Source organism: Leptonychotes weddellii, chromosome 13, assembly GCF_054177405.1.
Source record: "Leptonychotes weddellii isolate Sample4059 chromosome 13, ASM5417740v2, whole genome shotgun sequence".
Taxonomy (NCBI): Eukaryota; Metazoa; Chordata; class Mammalia; order Carnivora; family Phocidae; genus Leptonychotes; species Leptonychotes weddellii.
In genome coordinates, this window is record NC_138381.1 from 66,011,888 (window position 1) to 66,038,471 (window position 26,584).

The 26,584-nt window shown below is 48.4% G+C and overlaps 1 protein-coding gene across 4 annotated transcripts in view; it reads left to right on the forward strand.

Annotated features, from left to right (window-relative positions):
* Window positions 1-26,584, forward strand: part of ACACB (acetyl-CoA carboxylase beta) — a 122,294-nt gene that overhangs the window by 6,901 nt on the left and 88,809 nt on the right. For 2 of the 4 annotated variants that reach the window (XM_081801996.1, XM_081801998.1), the window contains exons 1-2: window positions 3,770-3,878; window positions 11,397-12,052. In XM_081801996.1, coding sequence (XP_081658122.1) covers window positions 11,406-12,052 — 647 coding nt within the window. In that variant the 5' untranslated portion in view covers window positions 3,770-3,878; window positions 11,397-11,405. Of the gene's footprint in view, window positions 1-3,769; window positions 3,879-11,396; window positions 12,053-22,152; window positions 22,415-26,584 lie in introns of those variants that run through there. The other 2 variants (XM_081801997.1, XM_081801999.1) reach the window with 2 other exon arrangements.

Sequence of the window (26,584 nt, forward strand, 5' to 3'; positions counted from 1 at the left end):
GAGCTCCCAATGGCACCGCTCATGACTCTGAAAACGGACTTTAAAAAAAAAAGATGCAATCGAGCACTTATCCTGCCTTTCCTGTAGGAAAATGCTCTGTATTTCAGATGGTGGATGAGAGTCGTATGTTATAGAATGACAGCTAATAAGTGAATGAGGATGGAGGCAACCAAACCCCAGGCCCTCCAATCCTGTGTCTAGAGTTCTTTTTGCTTTTCATTCTGGAAGGGACAGGACAGAGGAAACGGTGCTCCTTTTTAGAGAGGCTAATCACCCATGGGGCTCTGTCGATTCCTCCCAACATTTGCAACCAGATTGCCAAAGCTGGTGGGAAATGCTGGGCAGCCTCGGAGAAGAGCAACTGTCCCCAGAAGGTCAGGTTGATTCAGGTTGGGAGTTACATTACCACTTTTCAGGCCGGATGGTGCACTGGCCCTGCCCCAGGACTAGGCTTGGGGGAGGCCCTCAGCCAGCAGAGCCAGGGGATGTTGGTGGAAGGGATACCCACCACATCTCAGCTCAACATCAGGGAGAGGGCTTGCTCAACAAAGCCCCCTGGTCTCCAAGGCAGGGGCTGCTCAGCACAACCCTGACTAGCAACGTTAATGAGAAAAAGAACTACAGTAATCACAGTAGCTCCTCATAGCATGCTTCATTTATGCCAAACTAAGCAGTCTACGGACGTGAGTTCATTGACTTGCCCATCGGGGTGCTGAGGTTGGTCCTGTTACTATCCCCATTTTACAGATGGGACAACTGAGCTCGGGTTCACTGCTCTGCCTGCGGTCACACTGTGGGTGGTGAGCTGATTCTCCAGGCAGTCAGAGGGCAGAGTCTGTTAACTCTTGCACTGTAGCTCTCCATCGCTCCGAGGAGGTGTGAATCCCTTACGCCTCTCGTGACCCTGCAGAGTCATTTGTCCCTGTCTGCTGCCCGCCCCCACCCTCCCTGCCCTCCACCCCTTTCTCAGCACCAGGCAGGCTGTTTGGTTCCTGGAAAGCGCCAGAGTTGCTGGCTTCTCCCGCTTCTAGGCTTTTGTGCCGCCTGCACCGTAGGCCGCCAACGCTCTTCCTCCACCTTCCTGCACGTCCAACCATCGACTTCGGGGGTCTCTACAAGGATGACTCAGGTGGGGACCCGCCCCCCGGGCATTTCTCCAAGGCAGCTGCCCAGCTGGAACCGTTCAGGCTGGTTTTGCCTGGGCCAGCAGATGAACCCCATCAAAAGTTGGGCTTGGCTCACCAGGTGTTCATGGAGCACCTGCAGTGAGCCCGGGAAAACTGAAATTCACCAGCTTTTCATAAATATGTTTTCCTCCCCGAAGTTGTCCCCACATCGGTGGCCGCTGATGCTGTACACCTGCTCGACTCTTAGATCAGATAGTTTGGGATTTGGTCCCAGAAGCACAGACATGTGGACAATCTATGCTTACTTGCATGGTCCTTGGGCATCTCCGGAGACCCAGATGATCTGACAAGTGATTAGTTTGAGAACTATCGACTCTCCCTGGTTCTCATTTCTGGACTTCGGATTCCACCCGTCGAAGAAGGTAGCCAGTTGATCAATCGAATCAACGGCCTGCCCACCTCTCCCGCTTACAAGTGTAGGCTTTGGAGTCAGGCAGAGCAAGGTTGAATTCCATGTACTTCCAAGCTGTGTGACTTTGGGCGAGTTGCTCCCCTTTTCTGGGCATTGGGTTTTCATGCCCATTCTGTGAAACGGGATGAGAATACTACTTCCCCTGGGGCACCCGGGGGGCTCAGTCAGTGAAGCGTCTGACCCTTGGTTTTGGCTCGGGTCATGGTGTCAGGTGCATGCGAGCGAGCCCTGCGTGGAGCCCCATGAGCTCCATGCTCAGCGGAGAGTCTGCTTCTCTCCCTCCCCCCTCTGCCCCTCCCCTCCCCTCTCTCCAAAATAAATAAATTCATCTTAAAAAAAAGAAAGAATCCTACTTCCCCTGCAGGACTTCTGTGAGGAGTAAACAAGAACATGAACACAGGACAGTCGCTGCAATGGAAGGCAACACTGTGTTACCTATCAGCACGAGGTGCTTTAGCATTTGTGGTTTGGGAGTTAGGGTTGAAGTTAGAGTTAGGTGAAGGTTGAAATTCTCTTGCTCTCCCTGGGTACTTTTCCTTCTGGGGTGAGGAAGCAGGACATCTCACCTGCCTAGTGCCCTCAGCCCAATCACAGGGGAAGGCGAGGTTCTTTAATTAATCCCTTCCTCCCCTGTGAGCTGCACCATCACGTGTCTTCTTCAGATGCAAAGAATATTAAAGAGAACAATGAGTATCCTTCACAATAGAACACTTTGCTAATTGCTGCTCCTGGTTAAGTAACTTTGGCAGGGCCCCCATCTTCATCCAGTGGAGTTATTAATTCACCATGTAGCATGGTGCCAAGAGCAAACTCCTCAGGAGTGGCCCTGACGCCTGACCGGCGGCACATGGGTGCTGGTTACCCAAATGTGAGTCCATGGTGTGCATTTGTGGAGGAGGATGCTCGGCAGAATCCACACTGCCGGTCATCTGCCTTGTTCTTTGCATTTCGCTGCACCAAGAAGGGGAAGGTTGTGTTCAGTGACTGCGCAGGTCTTGGCTGGTCCTTCTCCTAATCCTCTGAGGTGGGTGGGGCTTTGTCCTTTCCCTTCTTTTTTCTAGACGGGGAAACTCAGGCTCACCGAGGGAATGTGATGTGTTTGAGATGACACTCTGTGGGGTGGTGGGGGTGTCACTGCGGTGACTCAGCCTACCCTGGGCTCTCAGCGCGGCCAGTCATGGCACGTCCTAGGATGAACCACTCCAGGCATTGTACTCTGTGTCCTGCATGGGCGATCACCTTGGACTCCTGACAACCCTGTCTCGTTAGGGACGTCCTTACCCTACGTTGCAGACAGCAACCTGAGGCTCAGGGAGGGTATTGCCCAAGGCTTACCCTGCTTGTAGGGGGCAGAACTGATAGGTGAACCCGGTTCAACCTCCAGGGCACCACATGAGGTGCTCAAGGACGGTAGATTTTTGCTGTGAATGGTGCCTTGGTATAGAAGGAGCACTGGCCTGGAACCGGGACCTTAGCGCTAGTCATGGCTAATGTCGCTCATTTCACGAGGGACCTCTGGCCTCTGCTCATTTAAAAATAAGGATGCTAGCCTCGCTGATCCCCAAGTGTCCCCTCCTAGGCTGCAGGTTGGAGCAGGTGGATTTTTTGGGAAACACAGTGACCTGTGATACCCCCGTTCCTATAGGCTGGAGTGCAGGTTAAGGTATCCACTAGCCATCTTGGAATGCTCGCGTGGCTAGCTCCTATCACCTTCATTATCTTTGAATTAGCAAAAGGCCCTTGCGCCATCCACCTGCCAGCTGGAGGGTTCTTGGCTGCCCACCCTTCGCCCTGACATTCTGCTTCTCTTTCCATCACGCCTCACCTGGCCAAACCCCAGCAAAGTGTCTGACGGGTAAACACATAGGAACAGAAGACACTTGTGATTAGGGGAGCATGTTCTAGAGACAGATTTGGCAAGAAGGTGATGGTATAAGCGGTGAAGTAGACCTAAGTACAGGAATGTGGCAAGCTAGCGGGGGAGGTGGACCTATGGACTGGCCCTTAAGTAGCCGAGCTTGAGTTCAGGGGAGGGCTGAACACGGACCTTCGCGAGTGGCTTATATTTGCGGGTGATGAATAAGGACATGGCTGACTTGGGTGAATATTCACTCCCATTGGAGCACCAGCTCGTCCAGACTCCTCCCACCATGGCCCGATGCATGACACCAGCCTCCTGCTGAAAGGTGACACCCTGCAGGCTGGGTTCCCCTAGTCATCCTGTGGGCGCCTGTCAGATCCACACGACAACGGAGCTGGTGGACGTGGCCACAGTGATGGTAAGTGGCAGCGCACTCACCTACGAGTTCATCTTGGTGGGAGAAAAAATCCGAGTGTGACACGGGATCGCTGGTCGAACGCTGACATTTTGCCCCCCTTGGTCCCTCGCAGCCCCGGCCGGGTCTGGGTGTGTGTTGCGGGGGTAGGGAGCCGCTGGGAAGCAAATCATGACCCCCGCTGGCCCCCTCTGGTCTTCATTTGGTCGCTGAGCCACACGTGTTGGTACCGAGTGGTTTCCTGCATTCACGAGGACCAGAGCCATGATTGCTCTGACACCTGGTAGCTATTGCTTGGGTTTGGTTGGCAAGAAACAAAAATAGCTTTGGCTGAGCTCGGTTTTCAGGTCAGCTGGATTATTTCAGTGAAGGGCAACAGCTTGGCGTGGCATGGTCCACAGAGCTTCGCTGGGAGGACTCCTCTGGCCTTTACTGCTCATGGGATCACACCACCCGCACAGTGCTCCTCCTGGACCACTGTGCATGTCTGGTGTTGTTAGTTTACATGTTGCTCTGCTGCTCCATATTCCAGGGACACAGCCAGGTGTCTGGTTTTATGATCACATCCATGTGCTCGTTGTAACACCGCCCCTTTTATGGAATTTATTTACATCCACTTTCGGTGGGGGGGTGGGCAGTGCTGAAGTATGGGTGTGGGGGCTGGATTTGAGCAAAGTCAAGGTGCTGAGCTTCTCTGAGCCACAGTTTACTGAACCATGAAATGGAAGTAAAATAATGCCAACAACTATAGTAATATCCATCACAGTCATTCTGAGGATTGGAGGCTGGCAGGCTTTCTACGCTCGCGATGTGTACAAATGTGTAAATGCTGTCTGTGTCTATAGTGTTTATCCCAAGAGCAGATAAATGCAGGTAAATGGGGCAGGAGTAAGTATCCCCATTTTTACAGATGGGGAAACTGAGACCCAGAGTTTGTTTGGAAACTTTCTCAAACAGTTCCCCCTTTTGTTTCCGTGTACTCACTGGGGAAAAGTTCTTGTGGGGTGGCCTTTGGATCCCACATCGTTACTCTGCAAAAAAAAAAAAAAAAAGGGGACATAGGTTTTTCTCTGCAGGTAACCCCTGCAAGATCGGTGTGGGGTGTTAGCTCCGTGGCCCCTTTCAGAATAAGAGCAGATCTTCAAGGATTTGCTGGGTGGGAGCTGAGCTGGAGAGAATTGCTGCTCACTCCATTCATCAGAGGTTCCATTGTAGAGCTTGTCACCTGCCTGCGCCACCCCTCAGTCGCCTACCTACCATGCGTGTACCCCCCCGGCCTGCCTCGACGTGGGTCCTATGTTTCCAGGCAGTGACTGACGTGCTTTTCTCTTTGGGGTAAGGAGATGCCAGCATTTCAATTCTATACACTCAACTCTTCCTTAGATCCCATGATTTCAAACGTGCCCATTTAAGATGTGCCTCAGGTTGGCTGCATGGGTATAAAGTGCCCTGCGTGACCCTCTACTTTGGACCTGCTGTAGAGACACGGCCGGTCGCCCTGGCATTCCTGATACAGTTTCGAAAATTCCAAAATTCAAAATTCAAAAATCAAAATTCCAGCTTGCCTCCAGCCATCAGGTGGTGCTCAGTGTGTGTGCGTGCCCGGATTTATCATTCATTCAGTACACGCTTTGGGGGTACCTACCACGTACCCCGTACCAAGCTGAAATGAATGACAATTGGTCCATGTCTTCAAGGGCCTCCGGATGGGGAGACCAGCGAACGCTGTTTCTCTGCTGTGTTGTCTTCATCGCCACGGTGGAGGCGGCGGACTCTTCTCCCCCATCACGCCCTCCTGCCTGGGAAGGATGTAGCCCTCTAACCTATTGGGCTGCCAAGGGAGCCAGAAGCTTTTGCAACATTTTTTTGGTGATGCCATCTGCCAATGACTAATTTCCAAATCTGTCCTCAGGGGGCATGTGTGAGCCCACAGTTTCAGGATGCTGACCTTTCTCGCTGACGCTTTTTAGACTTTTCGTGAACTTGCTGTGTGCCAGAGATGAGTCCCCTGAAGGACCTCACCTGTCCCCCCCAGGAGGATCTCACCATTTGGAAACAGGAGGGAAGGAGGGAGTAGACCTGGGGGTTTAGACCAGTGGTTGTCGCCCGAGGGCAATTTTGTCCCCTGAGATGTTTGGCAAGGCTGGAGACATTTTTGGTTGTCACAACTGAGGGAAGAGGTGCTCCTGGCATCTAGTGGGGGGAGGCCAGGGATGCTGCTGAGCACCCTACAAAGCGCAGCACAGCCCCCACCACCGGGAATGCTTCTCTCTCTCTCTCTCTCTTTTCCTTCCTCCCTCCCCCTCTCCCTCCCTTCCTTCCTTCTTTCCATCCCCTCTTTCTCTCTCCCCCCCACTCTGATTGTAGCCATCCTTGTGGCTGTGAAGTTGTACAATGCAGTTCTGATCTGCATTTCTGTAATGATGAAGGATACATCTTTCCATGAGCTAGTGGCCATTTGTACTTCTTCTTTGGAGAGATGTCTGTTCAAGTCCTTTCCTCATTATAAAATCAGGTTGTCTTTTTGTTGTTAAGTTGTAAGACTTCTGTACGTACTCTGGATGCTAAACCGTTATCAAATATGTGTTTTACAAATATTTTCTCCCATTCTGTAAGCTGTCTTTTCACTTTCTTGAGAGTGCCCTTTGATGCACAAAAGTGTTTAATTTGAATGAGGCCTACTTTGTCTATTTTTTTCTTTATGTTTATGTTTCTGGTGTCACATCTGAGAATCCATTGCCAACTGCAAGGTCACGACAATTTACTCCTATGTTTTCTTTTAAACTTTTTGTGGTTTTGGTTCTTATATTTAGGTTCTTGACTCATTTTTTTAAAAAAGATTTATTTATTTATTTTAGAGAGAGTGAGAGCATGAGCAGGAGGGGCAGACGGAGAGAGAATCTCAGACAGACTCCATGCTGAGCACAGAGCCCGACCCAGGGGTCGGCGGGGTGGGTTGGGGGGGTGGCTCAGTCTCACGACCCTAAGATCATGACCTGAGCCAAAAGCAAGAGTCAGATGCTTAACCAACTGAGCCACTCAGGCGCCCTAGTTGTTGACTCATTTTGAGTTAGTTTTTGTGTATGGTCTGAGTTAGGAGTCCAACCTCATTCTTTTGCTTGTGGAAATCAGCTGTCCCAGAACCATATGTTGAAGAGACTATTCTTTCCTCTTTGAATGATCTTTTTTTAAAAATTTTTTTAAAGTTTATTTATTTTCTTTAGTAATGTCTATACCCAACATGAGGTTTGAACTCACAACCCTGAGATTAAGAGTTGCATGCTCTTCTGACTGTCCAAGTTCCCCTCCCTGCCATCGAATGGTCTTGATATCTTCATCAAAAATCTATTGGCCATAGTTGTATGGTTTATTTTGGGACTTCTCTTTCTGTTCCATTGGTCTAGATGTGTGTCCTTATGCCAGTACTAACTATTTTGACTGTAGTTTCACAGTAAGTTTTGAAATTGGGAAGTGTCAGTCCTCCAACTTTGTTCTTTTTTTTTTTTTAAAGATTGTATTTATTTATTTGAGAGAGAGAGAATGAGAGACAGAGAGCACGAGAGGGAAGAGGATTAGAGGGAGAAGCAGACCCCCTGCCGAGCAGGGAGCCCGATGTGGGACTCGATCCCGGGACTCCAGGATCATGACCTGAGCTGAAGGCAGTCGCTTAACCAACTGAGCCACCCAGGCGCCCCAACTTTGTTCTTTTTTAAGATTGTTTTGGCTATTTGGGTTCCCTTGCAGTTCTATATCTGTATCTTGCTTCAGGTAGTAGGGCCACCTTAATAGTAGAAAGTCTTCCAATCCATGAGCATGGAATGGCTTGCATTTATTTAGGTCTTCTTTAATTTCTTTCAGCAATGTTTTGTGCACCAGCATTGTGCAGGTCTTTCACCTCCTTCGTTAAATTTATTCCTAGATATTTTATTTTTTTGGACGCTACTGTAAATGGAATTGTTTTCTTTTTTTTAAGATTTTATTTATTTGAGAGAGAGAGCATGCGAGTGCACAAACTCGGGGGAGAGGGAGAGGGAGAAGCAGGCTCCCTGCTGAGCAGGGAGTGCAATGGGGGGCTTGATCCCAGGACCCTGGTATCATGACCTGAGCCAAAGGCAGATGCTTAACCGACTGAGCCACCAGGTGCTCCTGGAATTGTTTTCTAATTTCCTTTTCAGATTGTTCATTATTGGTACATAGAAACACAACTAATTGATCTTGTATCCTACAATTTTGCTTAGCTTGTTTATTACTCCTATTTGGGTTTTTTTTGTATGTGTGGATTCTTTAGGATTTTCTATACACAGGTATCTCCTGCTTTTTGAAAGTTCATGTTATGCCACTTTGCTTTTGTAAAAGACCTACATTAGATCTACATTAGTAGCTGTTTTTGCTAACCGGAAGAAATCAGAAGAGGATTTTTGCTTTTAGGAGAAAAGGTGAAAAGTGAAAATAGCATTCAGTGTTTGTTTTGCAGAGAGCTGTTAAAGAGGCAGCACATACCCTGAGCAGTGGCCGTAGCACTGCCAAGCTCCTTTGGCAAGAACTACACTCAGCAACTCAGCCTCAAGCCACCATAGCTTTGAACTATGTCTGTGAGCATCTGAGCTTTGTCTTGATTTATTTTGTGCATCCATTAGCAAGATGTGTCCTAAGCTACCCAGAAAAGAGAGGTTATTTTATGGGTCTAGGAATGCTCAAAAATGTTTCCATATAAATTAATGGTAATTTCTGCTTTGTTTTATGCCATTTCAACTTAGGAAAGGTTTCATAAGAACCTCTCTACTTTTGGGTAGCAGGGAAACCTGTATAGGATCATGCCGACTATGATTAGAGATGATTTTATCTCTTTGTTTCCAATTTGGATGGCTTTTATTTCTTTTTCTTGTCTAATTGCTTTGGCTCAGACCTTCAGGACATTGTTTAATAGCAGTAGTAAAAGTGACCATTCTTGTCTTGTTCCTGATCTTAGGGGAAAAGCTTCCAGTTTTTCACCACTAAGTATATGTGAGCTGTAGGTTTTTCATAAATGTGCCTTATTACATTGAAGTTCCTTTCTGTTCCTACTTTTCTGACGTTTTTTTTTTTATCACAAAAGGGTTTGTATTTTGCCAAATGCTTTTTTTGGTGTTAATTGAGGTGATCATGTTGTTTCCCTCTTTGTTCAATGAATGTGGTTTGTTACGTTGACTGACGCTGAACCACCCTTGACTGGCTTTTCTTTAAAAAGAAACTTGATGGCCTTGAAAGAAAAACCCTCTTGATCCTAGGTATAACTTGGAAAATACCCTTGACAACATTTTGACAAATTCTGTTGTGCAAAGTCTGCAGGAAGTATTCAGATCATGCAGTTCTGGGAAAACTTGAGAACTTTTCCCCTTAAGAACATAATGTTGAAATTTAAAAAGAAAAAACCTTTTAGATACTAAATTGATATGTTTGAACTTTGCGATCCTGCTTTTTTTTTTTTTAATACTTCTGCTGTTCTGAAATTTCAGCATGCTCAGTTTGTGTTTTTGTTTGCTTCTTAAAAATATTTACTTCTGGGGCGCGTGTAGGGCTCAGTCAGTTAAGCGTATGCCTTCAGCTCAGGTCATGATCCCGGAATCTGGGGATCGAGCCCTGCATCAGGCTCCCCACTCAGCAAGGCATCTGCTTCTCCCTCTGCCCCTCCCCCTGCTCATGCTCTCTCTCTCTCAAATAAATAAAGTCTTAAAAACAATATTTACTTCATTTTTTAAAAAAGATTTTATTTATTTGACAGATAGAGACATAGCGAGAGAGGGAACACAAGCAGGGGGAGTGGGAGAGGGAGAAGCAGGCTTCCCGCCGAGCAGGGAGCCCGATGCAGGGCCCGATCCCAGGACCCTGGGATCATGACCTGAGCCGAAGGCAGACGCTCAACGACTGAGCCACCCAGGGGCCCCAACAATATTTACTTCAAATAGCAATGATCTACTCATTAATAGGACAGAGTTAGTGTGGCAGGAAGAGGCATGGTAAGAAATCTGAATTCATGTATTTGACAAAATTAATTTCTGTCTTTTGTTAAGCTCTCACTTTTTAAAAAAGATTTTATTTATTGATTTGAAGAGAGAGAGAGAGCATGAGCAGGGGCATGGGGGGAGGTGGAAGGTAAGGGAGAAGCAGACTGCCTGCTGAGCCGAGAGTCCGACATGTGGCTTGATTCCAGGACCTGGAGATCACAGCTTGAGCTGAAGTCAGATGCTTAACCATCTGAGCCACCCAGGTGCCCCAAGTTCTCACTTGTTACTGGACGCTGTTCTAGCCCTGGAACAGAACAGACTCCCATGGCCTTGCTAGGTTTTCATTCTAATTATAAGCATACCCCATGCCAGATATACTAGTGCTAGGAAGAAGATAAGGCAAGGTGCCCTTCCTCCTTACAGAACCATGATGATGATTCTGACAGTAATACAGGAATACAATGATGATGGTGGTGGTGATGATGAAGATGATGATGACAGAAGCAATAGTCTGTTTATATCTATGAATTGGAATATAGTGAAGGGTCTTTTGTTTCTTTTTGGATTGCAGCTTTATTGAGATATAATTCATATACCATCCAGTTCACTCATGTAAACTATATACTTCAGTACATTCACAGAGTTGTGCAACCATCACTACAATTTTATTTATTTTATTTTATATTTATTTGATTTTATTTTTTCCATCACTACAGTTTTAGAACATTTTTACCCTCCAAACAGAACCCCTGTACCCTTTAGCTCCATCCCACCAGCCCTAGGCAACTACTAATATTTCTGTGTCTATGAATTTGCCTATTCTGGGATATATGGAATCATACAGTGTTGTCTTTTAGGACTGGTTTCTTTCATTTGGCATAATGTTTTCAAGATTCATCCATGTTGTAGCAATTCCAGTGATCCATTCCTTTTTTTTTTTTTTTAAGATTTTTTTTTTTTATCGGGGCGCCTGGGTGGCTCAGTCGTTAAGCATCTGCCTTCGGCTCAGGTCATGATCTCAGCGTCCTGGGATTGAGCCCCACATCGGGCTCCCTGCTCAGCGGGAAGCCTGCTTCTCCCTCTCCCACTCCCCCTGCTTGTGTTCCCTCTCTCGCTGTGTCTGTCAAATAAATAAAATCTTTTAAAAAAATTTTTTTAAAAAGATTTTTTTTTAATTTATTCATTTGAGAGAGAAAGAGTGCAAGCAGGGGGATTGTTTCTACTTTTTGGGTTTTATGAGTCTATAACAAGAGTCCTTTAGCAGGCATGATCTGTTTCTCTCTTCCATGCATGTTTCTGATTTTTGGTAAGCATGTGTTCATGTACCTAAATTAGAGGTGAGAAACTGACATCCATAGGCGTTCAGGAATGTGCCCAGGGCCACAGAGCACATGGTGGGCAGAGCTGCTTTGTCCACTGCCTATCGCCTCTGGTGCTCCCAGCTGAATACACAGAACCCCAGCTGCCACGAGGCCCTTTAAGAGGAAATAACTCAATTTCGTAGACTCTAAAATGTCTTTCCCTTTTTTCTTTACAGGTTTTTTGAATGATACTGCTTCTTTTTCTATCTTGTTTGATTTTCTCCCGCTTGACCTTTTCCTGGTTAAAAATCTGGGGGAAAATGACGGACTCTAAGCAAGTCACCAAGAGTAAATCAGAAGGGAGCTGTATCCCAAGCCGGGAGCCCTTTCCAGCCTCAGACAGCTCAGGGGAGCCACCCCAGAAAATCGAGGACCGCAGCCCTCCACCAGAGACTCCTGACCAGGCTGAGCCAGCCTCCCACAAAGGTCCCAAAGATGCCTGTCGGCAAAGAACTTCCAGGCCACCCCCACACCAGAACCCCCCAGGAAACCCCTGTTCCTCGGATAGCACCCCCGCAGCTCTCCAAGCCAATGGGACAGGGACCAAAGGCCTGAAGACCCCGGATACCAATGGCCTGTCATCTCCAGCCAAGCCCCAGGGCCAGCGAGCCAGACCCCTCTCCAAAGAAGACGAAAAGCAGGAGCACATCAAGAGGCAGCTGATGACCAACTTCATCCTGGGCTCCTTTGATGACAACTCCTCAGATGAGGACCCTGGCGCTGGCTTGTTCCGAGAGTCTTCCTGGAAGGACAGCCGGGCCAGCCTGGGGACCCTGTCCCTGGAGGCTGCTCAGACTGTAGGCGAGTTCGAGAACCCAGTCCCTGCTATGAGGTAACGTGACCTAAGTCCTCATAAGTGGGAGGCACAGAGTTAGGGTGGGGGGCTGCCCCTTCCCCACTCAGTCAAGCTGTCTGCTGATGCCCACGTGTCTTGAGGGTAGTTACGGGAAATGCAGAAACCATAAGCCTTGCCTTCTTCCTTCCTTCCTTTCAAAATTATTTATTGAGCATCTACTGCGTGTACAGGGCCCTGTGCCAGGAGACTGTGCTTTTAGAAGAGCTTGGCCTGGTTGGGGAAGACAACCTTGTGTGTGACTTATCATAATTTAAGCCGAATGCGTGAAGGCTGACAAGAGCCACCCCGGGACAGTGGGGGCCCGGAGGGAGGGACAGTTTCCCTGCCTCCTGAAGAGACACTCATTTATTTGTTCGTTGGTCCTTTCAGCAGGTAACTGACAACTGGAATACATGCCTTCCTCTCGGGGTGCCTTCAAAGCAGAAACTCAGACACATTTGCTGCAAACCAATGCCCATCGGTCCACTACGGGTGGGAGTATGTCCTAGGTGTGCAGTTGGTGGCTTTGTTTTTGTCGTTGTGTTCAAGCTTTGCCACCTCCCTTCCCCAATTACAAACAGAATACAGTAGTTCCGGGTGGAAAACTCGGGAAACAGACAAGCAGGGAAAAGAAAAGAGCCGCCAACCATCATTTCGCTGGTCGGAGAGCTCTCTGCCCCACTTCCAGTGTCTCTTCCCTCCTTCTGGTCTGTTCCCTCCTCTGGGGGAAGAACCTCACTGGCTGTTCTTTTCAGCATCTCTTGTACTCTCTCTCCCAAATGTGAAAAGCCTGGCTGAGGAGGTGGCTTCATCCATAGGCACCCATGTTCCAAGGGAGCTTAATTTGAACCCTGGTGACTGGAAGTAGAAGGTAGAGAAAAGAGAAAAGGCTAGTGTGCCCCGTCCTGATGATCTTCAGGGGGAAACTAGTTTGACGTTCTGGAGGGTTCAAGGAAGGGAAGCCTTCAGGGTCTGGTACAAAGTGTCAGAACCAGAGTTGGTTCAAACTTGGCTCTGCCACCCCCCCACTGTGTGACCTTGGTCATGGCATTCACCTTTCCCGGCCTCAGTTCCTCATCTGGAAAATGCTCACGGGATTCAATGGGATAATGTTTGTAAAGTATGCATGGAGTTGGGTACACAGTAGGTACTTAATAAGTAGTAGATTCCCCTACAGCTCCTTTCCTTGGCTTGTTCTTTGTCCCCCGCCCCCCAGCACCCACTTCACGCATCACTTTATAGTTTATATCAGTTATCCATTGATGCCTTCGGATAATAGTACAAAGCTGGTGGCGGTGGATCCCCATTTTGCAGATGGTAAAACTGGGGCTTAGAGGTGAAGTACCTTTCCCAAGATCACACAGCTGGGAAGGGGCAGAGCCAAGCTTCGAGGCCAGGTCCGCCAGACTGCAGACGTGGGTCCACCGTGCCGCAGTGTGGTCCCTCCAGTGATGGCCAACATTCACACTCCTCCGAACTGGTTCTTAACTTCAGTGTGACAGTTTCAACAGGGATTAGGGAAAAGCAGATTAAATGAATTCACCCAAACTGACAAACATCAGAGATTATGTTAGAAGTGGATGTCCGACCCGGGGTTGCTAAGTGGTATCCAAGTAGGACAGGTGGCGAGATACATTTATCACAAAACCCCCAGCGGGAAGCAAGATGGATATGTTGCTACTTTCAAGGAGCGTCCCAGCAGGGAGATGGGCAAAGTACAAATAAACAGATAAACCGATAAGATCATCTCTCAGTGTGTCCAGTGCCAGGAGGAAGGCAGGTACAGGAGAGGGAGTACCTGAGGGGATCTATTTTAGAATGAGGTGGTCAGGTCAGTGGAGAGCTCTTGGAAGAGGCAACTTTCAAATTAGACTTGAGCAGGCCAACAGAACTTTCTGCCATGAGGGAATGTTCTAGAATGGAATGTTCTAGAAATGTGCTGTCCAATATGGTAGCCATTAGTCACATGTGACTATGGAGATTGACATGTGGCTAGTGTGATGGAAGAAGTGGAGTTAAAAATTTAATTTTAATTCCTGGAAATTTAAATGGTGTCATGGGGCTGCTGGCTATTACATCAGCCCAGCTTCAGCCCTAATGGATAAGAAGTCAACCATGTGAATTATTTCTACCGATGCTAATTAAAAACTTATCAAGACGGTTGGTGTGCCCAAATAGCAACATTATTACTAGTATTATTTTCTCCCGAGTTTTGGATTCCTAGAAAGTTGTGAAGATCAAATGAACTAACGTGTCTAAGGTATTAAGCAAGAGAATAAAGCACTCAATAAATGGTAGGTTAAAATATGGAGCTGGGGCAAGTCTCCCCACTGTCTCCCCACTGTCTCTCCACTACTCACTGTCTTCCACCTCCATTTTTAGGGGTCTTAGCTGGTTTGTGCTTAAACTACAGCTTTTTTGAGCTGGTCAATTTATGAAGGCAAAAGATATTTAACTAAGGGCCTGTCTTTGCATGACAGTGCGCCAAAATAGTAAATGAGTTTTCTGCCTTTGTATCTTCATGACATAGAAACTTAGCACTGTAGGTAAATCTTTTATCAGGATGGGGGGAGGGGAGCAGAGGGATGTTGGTTTTTTATAAACTGTGGGGTGGTGGGAGATGCAAAGGGCCACATAGGGCACAAGGAGGACCAGTGTGCTGTGTGACCTTGGGTGGGTCCCTTACCCTTTCTGAACCTCTGCCTCCTCATCTACAGCATGAGGAGGCTGGACCAGCCCCCTGAAGTGTGACCCCTGGTTACCAATCTCACTGGGCATATGGTTATTTTGCCCCCAATCTATGTGCTTTCCAGAGTGTGGAATTTAGGATTTTGGCACCCAGGACAGCTCAGGTAGTTCTGCTGGTGCCTCCCAAGATACTGGCATTTCTGTGAGGAACGTCCCCAAATGAGGGACCTCTGCTGGAGGAGACCAGCGTGGGTTCATTGTTCCTAATGACCTGGAATGAGAATCCCATGGGGCGGTATCTTCACTTAGACACTTAGACGCTTGTCCTGGTGCTGCTGTCTCTGGTGGTTGGTCGGATGAAAAAAATGACGTCATAACCTGTGTGTTCCAGCCTGTTGGAAACAATGATATCAGAATGAAGCCGAGTGTTCTGTCATCCTCTTGTAGAGTTTTTGACTTGGTATTTTGGCATCTTTGGGACCCTCAATAGCCTGGTGTTTGGCAGTCCGCCATTGACCCTTTTGCTCACATCCGTTGGTAGCGTCTTGGGTCAACTCTGAAGAAATGTTCAGGGGGACCTCCCAATCCCCCCAAACCCTCCAGAGTGTTGCTTTGTGGAGGGCCACTGCTGGGCTTTTTCCCTTATACAGGGTGGAAATGCCCAGGCCACTTCGAGATGTGGGCAGGTGGCTTGCAACCAGCTGGAGGATTGAAGAAATGAAGCCTGACATAGAAGGCCAAGGTGGTGATAAAGAGTCCCTGTTAGAATCCAGGAATCTCCCTGTATTATTATTATTTTTTTCTGATCAGCTGCTAAATGCTGTGCACTCTCGGGTACATCCCCTAACCTTTTGAGGCTCAGTTTCTGCAATATGGAGGCAGGGAGTAGGGGTTTGAGCTAGTCCTTGCAGTCCTTCCCATTTCGCAGACAGAGAACGAAGACCTGGGGGGTTTATTCCAGGGGTTTATACTCACGTGGAAGCCACAGCAAAGAAGTGGCATAGATATATCCGTGGATCCTCCCTGCTGCTGGCAGTTTCTCCAGAGAGCCGCTTGGCCTCTGTGTCACCTCGAAGGTCTCCATGTGGTCCATGCTGGCCTCTTCTTGCCAGGCCACCAGCTAGGCAGCTGGATAGAAAAGGCGCCTGTTTACTTTTGTGGCTTGGGGGGAGCTCTTTTTGAATGATCTTCAAAGGGGCCTTTGTCTTCCCCCTGTGCCCTCACGTTTCCAGAATCCTCACACTTGCATCCCCATTCTGGGCCTTTGTGCTTGCTGCTCCCTCTGAACTGAAATGGTCACTTTCCCCCTCATGCCCTTAAACCTCCCCCCAGGGCCTGTTTCAAGGTGTGTGACCTGTGCAGTCAGCTCTGCTGTCATCCTCTTGAAATTCTTAACTTTTGAACAAGGGCCTCCACTTTTCATTTTCATTTCATTTCTACCCTGTGGGGTGCATGTTTGGGCTGAATGGGATGGGACAGTAACCCATCCTGCCTGCCCATCAAAGTCACCTTCTCTGAAGGGCCTTCCCTGTCCCTCTGCTGTCTTTATTTTTTATTTATTTTTATTATATTTTAAAGATTTTATTTATTAGAGAGAGAGAGAGCATGAGTAGGGGGGAGAGGCAGAGAGAGAGGGAGAAGCAGACTCCCCACTAAGAAGGGAGCCTGATGTGGGGCTCAATACCAGGACCCTGAGATCATGACCTAAGCCAAAGGCAGACATTTAACCGACTGAGCCACCCAGGTGCCCCCCTCTGCCATCTTTAAAGTATTCCCCATATGGCTCTGTTTCTTGATTGATTGCTCTGGTGTGTTTTCACAATATTTAATCACTCCTGGAGATTGTGTCTTTAATTTCCTTATGTGTTGACTTGGTTGTTACCTATCTCCTACACTGGCCGGCAAACTCTATGAAAATGGGGCCATGTGGGTTTCTGCTTTTCCCCACTGCCTAGCCTAATGTGGGTTCATGGTAGACTCTGAATAAATAAATGCATGAAGCAGTGATCAACCCATACTTGCCAAAGACAGAATTCTGCATTCCTGGGGCATGCAAAACACTTTATGAATGAATCTGGGAATGAACAAATGGATACATGGATGGATGGATGGATGAATGAATGAATGAATGAATGAATAGATGGATGAATGAACAAATGAACAGATGGGTGGATGGATGAAGAATGAATGAATGAATAAACAAATGGATGGATATATGAATGAATGAATGGATGAGCAGATGGATAAATGAATGGATGGATGGATAAATGCACAAATGAATGGATGGATGGATGGATGGATAGATGGATGGGTAGGTGGATAGATGAGTAGGTGGATGGATGGATGAATGAATGCATGGATGGATGAATGAATGGATAAATGGATGGATGGATGGATGGATGGGTGAATAGGCATTTTATTGTTGCTCTTTGGTAGCAATAGCATTTTTGTTTTCATAAAACTGTTTCTGCATAAATCTTGTAACTTTGTAGATTAGTTCTTTGGTTAAACCCCATTTTTCTTCTGCATTTTATATGGTTGTACAATCTCCCTGTTCCCTTCCATCTTCCCAGCTGGTGAGGGCGGGCTCCGATTATGGGCCCAATGACTTTGTGCTGTCTGTTCAAGTCGCCTTCTTGTCTCTTCCCTTTTGGGTTCATCTCAGGCCAGGGGCTGGGATTGGCTCTTCCTTGGACGTGGGGGAAATAGTCCCCAAGGTTTGGAATTCCCATGCAAACCCTTAGAAACAAATCTGGTGAGAACATTACATGTGACAGAATAGTTGTTCACATATTGTGGAATGAAGGTTATGGGGTCATCCCACTTTGGTCAACAAGGGTCAGTGTGGTTGGTGCACAATGGGTCTGGGTTAAGGTACTGGTTTAGAGCTGTGTCTTACTAGTTAACTAGGTAACAACCCTAATAGTTCTACCCTGTGGGGTGCATGTTTGGGCTGAATGGGATGGGACAGGTTCGGGATAGCTCAACTGCAGTCCTGAAATTTCAAGTTATGACCCGGAAGCTCGTAAGTTGGCCATGAACTCATTTAGAAGAAAAATCCACCTTGAATAGATGTGAAGTTGTCTGTAGTCTTTGTTTATCCTGTTTTGTGTGAATATTCATGCCTTCTGCTGCGGAAATAGTAACATGAAAATGTAAAACATAAGGCTTTACCATCCCCCCCCAAAAGTTCTCAAATTCCAAAGCATACTAAGTCCTGGGAGTTTCGAATTTCAGATAAGGGATTGTGGATAATGTAATGTGCTTACAATGTTCCCTGTCAGTTAGTAAGCACAGATAATGCTTGTGCTTAATAAATGTGTGTGTGTGTGTGTGTGTGTGTGTCTGGAAAGTCTATAAGGAATGTGTCAAAATAGTTAGCAATCATTGTCTTTATATGGTGCAATTATAAGTCATTTAAATTTTCTTCTGCATTTTCTAACTTTCTGCTGTAAATATTGTTAATAACAAATATTAATAATGTTTACTAATAAAACATTATAAAAAGTATTGGGGAAAAAAGTGAACCAGTCCTCTCACTTCCTGCATAAGAAGCTGATGCCCAGAGAGGTTCAGGGGTCTATCAGGGGTTTCCCAGCAGGATGATCATAGGCCCTGAGAGCCATTGGAACCCTCCACAGGTGCAGATCAGAAACTGGTCTGCAAACTCCCACTGTTGATGCCTAACTTGGGCTCCAGGAAAGATGTCTCCACCCTCCTCCTAACCTGTTCTTAGCATTAGTGAGAAGAGTCAGGAGGCAGGGCAGCCATTAAGCTGTGTGACCTTGGGGATGTCACCTACCCTGGCAGGGGGCTGGACTGGGATGCTCTGAGGTCCTTTGCTTTTGTTTCTTCATGTATGGAGAGGTACAAGGGGGGCTGGGGTGGGGGGAGACGCCAGTGGTAAAGTTTGTTAATTTAGAACCATTTTCTCCTTGGCCGGTTACTGTGGATGGTCTGGGTACCAGGTAAGCCTAAGGACAAAGTCAGAGATGAAACGGTCACATGGAGAAGCCAAGGTTTGTCCCATCCCTTCATCGGCTTGGAAGCACTTATCACAGCCCTGCTGGGCGCCAGGCTCTGCGACAGCACTATGGGCCCACAGACGGTGGGATCTGCCTCCTGCCCTGGGAGGGGCGAGTGGAGGGGTCGACGAGGCCACAAGCCCGGAGCATTTCCCATCGCAGGTGGAGAGAGTGGCCGGCTGCGGGCTGGCACGCTGATTCCTCCATTCGGCTGTCAGGTGGCCTGGGCCGAGCTCTTCCCTTTCTGTGCCTCAGCATCCTCCAGGACGAGGTCACAGTGGTCCCTACCTCACAGGGCTGGTGTCAGGCTTACTTGAGTGACTGGGAGCCTGGCACTTAAAGCCATGCCACGGCGTGATCTCCATCATTCGATGCAAAGCGCGGTGTCATACACGGGACCCGCAGTTGAGACAAGTCTGGCTTCCCATCGCAGACCAGCCCCACAGACCTCTCCCGGCTGCAATTTCCTTCTCTGTCGAAACGAGATAATGCTGGTGTCTACCTCACAAGCGTGCTGAGATCACGTGCTGAGAAGAAGTGGCGGGTGTGGACGGCCCAGGGGCTGCCTTGGGGGTCAGCGCTGGAATGGGCAACTTCCAGAGTTCTCCCCTGTGGTCATGGATCTTCCCAAGCCCCGCCAGGCACACGACTTTAAGGTATAGCAACCTGTGTCCTCAGAGGAGGAAGAGGAGGGAGGCAGGTGAAGTGTCCCTGACAAAGGGATGAAATACAAAGCAGCACGCAGGGCCTGGGGCTTTCCCTTGCTGCCTCCCCCTGCTGCACGCTTCCGTGCCAAGAGTGTTGAGTTTAGGAGAGGTTTCCCAAGGCAGACCTCAGAACCCCAGGGAGGCGCAGTGAGGGAACGGCGGGTGAGCAAGCTGACACCTGGGACCTCGCTGCACCCTTCTGTCCCAAGTAGCATCCCGGGGCGGCTTGCAGTGGGCATCCCCCAGGTCCTTCCTGCTCATCATCACCCTCTGCACCTCTTCCCTGCTCCGAGTAGCCAGCCGGTCAGAAAACTTTAAATTGCCTATAAATACTTTTATTTGTCCCTCAGCAAAATCCCATGGATCTTTTGATCATGTTTCAATTTATTCATTCCTTTATTGATTTAGGAAGGGGCTGGCAGAAACCCCATTTCCAAAACTTTTTAGCTGCTAAGGTGTTTTCTGGGAGATTCGGGGAAAGGGGGGGGGTCCCTGTTTTTGCATTGTTTCATCTGTGGACTGGATATTGAGGTTCGGAAGAGGTTAGCTCTTCATACAGGGTATAGAGTGCCTGAACATCCCTTTCTCTCTCTCAAGTATCTGTATCCTGCTTTAGAAAAATCTGTCACTTCTGCTCTATGCCTAATGTAACATTGCCCCCATCACATATCGAAAGGGATTATTTTATTTTTCTTTGAATGAACGCACATTATATGTGGATGATGCCACAGAGAAGTGGAGAGAAGGTGTTTGCTCAAGGTCACCCAGAGCGTAGGGACAGGCTTGAGGCCACTCGCTGCTTAGGCCTTTCCACTGTGTGGCTAGCCACTTGCAAGTGCACTCTCTTGTTGTGTGTCTGTTGCCACTGACCTGGGTTTTCCTTCTGCAGTACCAACAAGTTAAATTTAGCCTCTGAGGAGTCTGAGCAGAAGGGCTTATAGCACGAGACCGCATCTGCAGCCAAGTTCGGAGTGTGTCATTGAAATCACAGTGACGGCTGTTTAAAGGAGATGTTTATTTAAAGGCAGTGTTGTGTGTAGGCATGGACATTATTCTTTCCTTCCCATCTTCTATACCTTATAACGCAGGCAGAGAAAAATCCAAGTCACAATCGCTCTGATGACATGCAAAGCGCAGACATCGAAGTAAAATGCCTTTCTTGAGAAGCCCCCGTGTAAAAGTGAGGTGTGTTAGGATGTCTCCAAGGCTGGATTAGTGGAGAAGTGGTCTCGCATTTGATCCTAACTGACTGGGGGTAGGGTAGGGGTGTTTTGAAATATTTTCATTTCCTGATTTTAATTGTTTTCCCTATTTTGAGATGATTATATTTAAATTTGGGTCATCTTGAGGATGAATTTTTGGGGGGTTTGGTTTGGAACTTTAGAAAGTAAATCAGGCTGCAGTGGGTCGGTTTTTTTTGGAGGGAGTGAAGACAAGGCCATAAAGAACCTTCTAGAAATTCTGAAGAATTGAGAATTTTGTTCACCTGTTTTATTTTTTAATCCTCGTGCTGAGAAAGTTACTATATGGTTAGAGCACAGCTAACTGGTGCCCTCTGGCAGGGCTGCTTATACAATTCCTAGGGGAGGAATTCACATTGTGGCCACGTGGACGGACCGCACCTCCTGGAGGCGTGGCCCTAGCTGTGCCTTTCTATGGGGATTCATTCGCAAACATTTACATTATTTTTTGGGTTTTGTTTGCTGTGAACATAGGCTGCATTTATTATTATGCAGTGTTTCCTAGGCAGTGTTTTCAATCCTTTTTATTTATTGTAACTCCTTGCAGAAGCATTCATTCATTTGAACTGGAATCGGTTTGCCTGGGTTCAAAGCTCAGCTCCGTCACCCCTGGGAAACATACATCTCTGGGGCACATTTCCTTATCAGCATTATGGAAATAAAAACAAAAGGATCGCTATGAAAGAAGACAAAGGCACAAAAGAGCACTCTGTGTGTTAGTCTTAGCAGAAAGAAGCTTATTACTAGCTGCCACCATACATCACCGAGGACTGTATTCCTTAGGCTGTGCCTTTCATTCCCGTGACTTATTCATTCCATAACTGGAAGCCAGAAAGAAACCTATTTAGGGTCACAGGGCAGCTGGGGTCTTTCCTATCTCGAAAGAGCTCCCTTTACCGGGTAACCCAGGTGATCCGAAGTGTTAGGATCTCACTCTGGGGGCAGAAGGGCCTGGAGCAAACATGTCCCCGGGAATAGAGGTGAAAGAATAAGCAAAAACAGGAACTTGGAAGCCAGAAGTTGACTTGCCTTGGGGGGCTTTTACCAGGCACTCTGGTGACATCTGACTCATATTTTAAATAAACCCTATTTTCCACCACTTCCCTATTGTGTGTATTCAAGCACATTAAATGCTTGTGAGTTTTTCCCAGCTGCCAGGATGTAGGGCGGGGTGTGCCATCCTGGAACCCTTCTACTCCAGTCAGGGGAGCTGGGGAGGAAAGTAGCCAAGAGGGCTTTTTTAAGTCTCTGGCCGCTGTCTCCTGGCGCCCAAGGTCAGCGGCGGCTTCGTGATTGGCCGGTCTGGGGGGGCGGGACCTGGTTCTGTCGGGGACAGGAGGCGGGGCCCGGTGAGGAGGCCGGGCCTTGTGCAGGGGGCGGGCCCCTTCTGGGAGGTGGGGTTCGTTTGGGGGCGGGGCCTGGACGGGCGCGTCCGCCCGGGACACTTGCGCGCAGGACTCTTTTCGGAATGGAGGAAGCGCCCAGCTTGGTCGGGCACCAGCCGGCTGCAGCACCACCCGGCGCGAGCCGCTCTCGGACCCACCTGGCTGCCCTGCTGGGCCCCGGGACCGGGGTCCGCTCAGGAGGTTAAGGGGTGCATGCTCTGCATCCCGGCGGGAGCCGGCTGGGATTGGCCGGCGGGCAGGTCAATATGAGCCCTGCCAAGTGCAAGGTCTGTTTCCCTGATCGCAAAGTGAAGTAAGTAAGCCTGCAATTTTAATGACCGTTATCTTTTGCCAACTTATGCACCGTGTGCCCCCGCCGCTAGTAAAGACGAGCTCTGTGTCCCCTTAGCGCCACCTCCTCTTCCCCACCCCCACCAAAGAAATGCAGACTTCAGTTTGGCCACTGGGGAGATGCAGCCCGCCTTGCAACTGGCCTTGGTGGTTGAAGGGGAGGCCGGATTGGCCGGATTTGGCCGTGATGTTGATTGGAGGGGCTCTTAGGAACACACAGGTGGATAGGCTGGCGCGGGGCCACGCTTTCCTCCTCTTCCTCCCCTTAGCCTTGATAAAGCCTTGATGGTTGCGGAAGGCAGGCCTTTTTGAAGTGATTATGAAGTCCTGGGCGAATCAAGGGCCACCTGAGCAGGCATCGCATTTAAGGTTGTTTTCTGAGCAATGTGTAGGCATTTCTGTGCCCTAGCGCTTTCTGGCCCCACCTGCTTGATTTCTTGTCTTCATTTTATTGCATTAAAAAAAAACTACCCGAAGTAACGTTATGTTTGTTGTTGAAAAGTCAGAAAATTCTAGATAAGCAAAAAAGAGGAACAAAATTCACCCGTAGCCTCCTCTCCGCACCCACCCCCGCCCATCCCATGATCTTTTTTTTTTTTTTTAAGATTTTATTTATTTATTTGACAGACACAGCGAGAGAGGGAACACAAGCAGGGTGAGGGGCAGAGGGAGAGGCAGGCTTCCCGCCGAGCAGGGAGCCCGATGCGGGGCTCGATCCCAGGACCCTGGGATCATGACCTGAACTGAAGGCAGTCGCTTAACCGACTGAGCCACCCAGGCGCCCCCATCCCATGATCTTTTAACAATTGCTGGATAGGTACTGAGCTCATAAGCCTGTCAGGGAAGTGAGGTCTCTTGGAGCCAGAAGGCTGGTTGTTTAGGTCCAAAGATGGGGGTTCAGAGAGGGCAAGAGATATGCCCAGACAAGCAGCCAGCCCTCCAGGAGGGAGACTGACCTTCCACTTCCCTGGTCCTTCTGCAAAGGAGAATAACGGGGCCTTCAAGGGGAATCTTTCTATTGCTCAGGGTGTGTCTGAACAAAGGACCTGCAGTTGGGCAGGGGTCCTGGGTTTGGATTACCGTCATTCTTGTGCACTGTTTGGTGGACCATGGTAGTTACGTTTCTTGCACTTTCTGAGCCCTGATCTAACCTCTTTGGCAAAACCCCTCAAGCCCTACAGTGTACCCGAAGCAGGCCATGTGGTCCATAAAGGACATATCCTCCCCCCCCCCCCAGCCAATCTGTAAGGCTATTTACACAAAAGTTTAACATATAAATCTTGAATCACGTTTTATTGTACAGTTCAGTCCCAAAGAAGACTTTTCACAAACCACTTTAACCTGAAAGAATAAGCCTGCAGGAATTGAAATTGTCCCATTACAGGTGATTTCACCGCCCTAGAAATTCTGCTCAGAACCAAGGCCAGCTGCCAGGTTGAAATGTTGGTTGGTGATCTGTGGGTGGTTCTCACCCCCAACTGCACATTCGAATTCCCTGGAGGGGGGAGGAAGGCGGGCTTTTGAAAAATGTAGATGCCTGGGTGTGCTCCCTCTGCCTCCAACAGTCCCTCCCGCCTCTAACAATCCCTCCTGTCCTAGGGATGCTGATTAATCGGTCCAGGTGGGGCCTGGGGAATCAGCATTTTTAAAAGTTCCTCTCTTGCCGGAGCGTAGAGTCAAGCTGAAAAGCACTGCTTAACCCAGAGTTGGCAAACTGTTTTTTGTCCAGGGCCAAATAGTAAATATTTCCGGCTTTGAGACCATATGGTCTCTGTCACCTCTACTCAGCTCTGCCATTTACTGCCCCGGCATCCACAGAGAATACATAATTGAATGAGTCTGACCATATTCCAATCACACGTAATTTATGGAAGTTTGAAATTCACGTAATTCTCACGGGTCACAAAATAAGATTCTTTCAACCATTTAAAAATACAAAAGCCATGATTAGCTTGTGGGAGGTCCAAAAGCAGGCGGCAGCCTGGATTTGGGTTTTGGACCCGAGCTTAATGACTCCTGGTCTAGCCAAGGTGGCCGTCCCGGGAAGCGCTAAGGGGGCAGGGGGCCTGAGAAATTTCCAAGGGTCCCCTTTGTCTGGGAGCCCAAAGATGAGTTCAAGGTTAGCAGCCTTGACTAAGCTCTGCAGCGTCCTTTCTGCCTTACTTGCTCGGTGATAATAGTGAGACCTTTCCGTCCATCAGGTCTCAGCAGCCGCCGTCCGTGTTTTATAAAAGAGAAGTGAGGGGATAGGGTAGGGACATAAGGGCTGGTTAATGTCAGGGCCACAGCCCGATGGCTCCACCCTGGGGCTCTTAATCATGGATCCCCTGCAGAGAGGCACTTACCGCACGCCAGGCCCAGTGCTGAACCCTGGATGCACACTCTCGGAGGCAGATGCTCTTAATGTTGTCAATATTGTGATCCTGTGCGGGAAGCGAGGGACACTACTGAAGCATCTTTCCCAAGAATGCGCAGGTCATGAGTAGTAGATTCTGCATTCAAAGCCTGGAGGGATGGCTCTAACCTACCGGGGTTTCTGTTGACACTTGGGGCCCTGTATTTCTTTGTGGTGGGGGCTGTCCTGAGCATCCTAGAATATTGAATAGCATCCTCGGCCTCTACCTACTAAATGCCAGTAGCACCCCCCCGCCACGGCCCCCCACTTAGTTGTGAACACAAAAAATGTCTGCAAACATGGGCCTTATGTCTCCTGGGGAGAAAAACTGGCCCCAGCTGAGAGCCCTGCAGTACACAGATTGCCTCTCAAATGTAGGTGCTTGTTTTTTAAAGTCCAGACAATAGAGATAATCCCATTTATCTCAACCATCTTTCTGCCTCAAACTTAGACTCCAGGGCGCGGGGGTGGGGGGGTCAGAGTCGGATTGGAAGCCCAGTGTTGCCACTGGTCAGCTGTGTGACTTGAGGTCATTGGGCCTCTCTGACCCTCAGTTTCTTCATTGTGAGCAGGGAATGGCGGCCTCCCATGCACGGGGCTGTGGGGATTCAGCGTGAAGCCAGCCCCCCTGTGCCTGATTCACAGTGATGCTCCAGAATGTTTACCCCTTCCCTCCCGGTTTTTCTGCCTGGGCTTGTGCCTGAGAAGCTGACTGTGTTTGGTGTTGGGCTGATAGCTCTGGTGTGTAGTTGATTGCATCTGAAGCCATTTCCAAAGTCACCCTGGACTAGTTTAGCCTCTGCTCGCCTTGGAACAAATGCCGGCCAAAGGTCAACCCTGGGGAGCCAATGTTGGTTGGCTTCCAGCTTTGTCAAAAACAAATAAAAATAGCCACCAGCCTGGACACTGGGTCTGAAACCGGGCCACTCCAGCAGCATTGTGTGTTCACCAACCTAGTTAGTTATGATGGGCTTGTGACCCACCTGAAGGAGGGGCGCTCTCACCAGTTTTGAAATCAAAATGGTAGCTGAGAATGGTTTTTCCAGGCTACAAAATTATGTTTTTCTCCTGGTTGACCTTTTTCTCTGCTGTGCTTTAGGTCATTTTGCTAGAGTTTTAATATTTGTGTTGGAATTGGCATGTCTGAGACCATCTGAAGCCAAAAGATCAAGCCAGCCAGTCGGGGAAAGCTGTAGACAGAGTGGGGGAGAGTGGATGGATGGGGAACAGACCCTGGCCAGAGGAGTGGCTGATGCATTTCCTGGTGAGGTTGGGAAATCAGCAGCCCCTGATCCCCTTGGTCTCACTGCACTGAAATGATAATAGGGTTTACTGGTGCCAGAAGCCATCTTTTACTTTCTATGTGTTTTTTAACCTTTGCGACATAGTGAGGTACATGTTACTATCCTCATCTTACAGTTGGGGATGCTGAGCGCCTTGCCCAGTGGATGCCAGAATGGCCAGAGCTTCCCTATTACATCCCTATTACAAAGTTCATAGCTTTTTTTCCTTATTGAAAATCATACACCATTGGGGCACCGGGGTGGCTTAGTTGGTGAAGCGTCTGCCTTCGGCTCAGGTCATGATCCCAGGGTCCTGGGATCGAGCCCCACCCCACGTTGGACTCCCTCTCCCTCTGCATCCCCCCCTTGTGCACACTCTCTCTCTCTCTCTCACTCTCCCTCTCTCTCAAATAAAATCTTTAAAAGAGTAACATATCATTGCAGGAAACTTAAC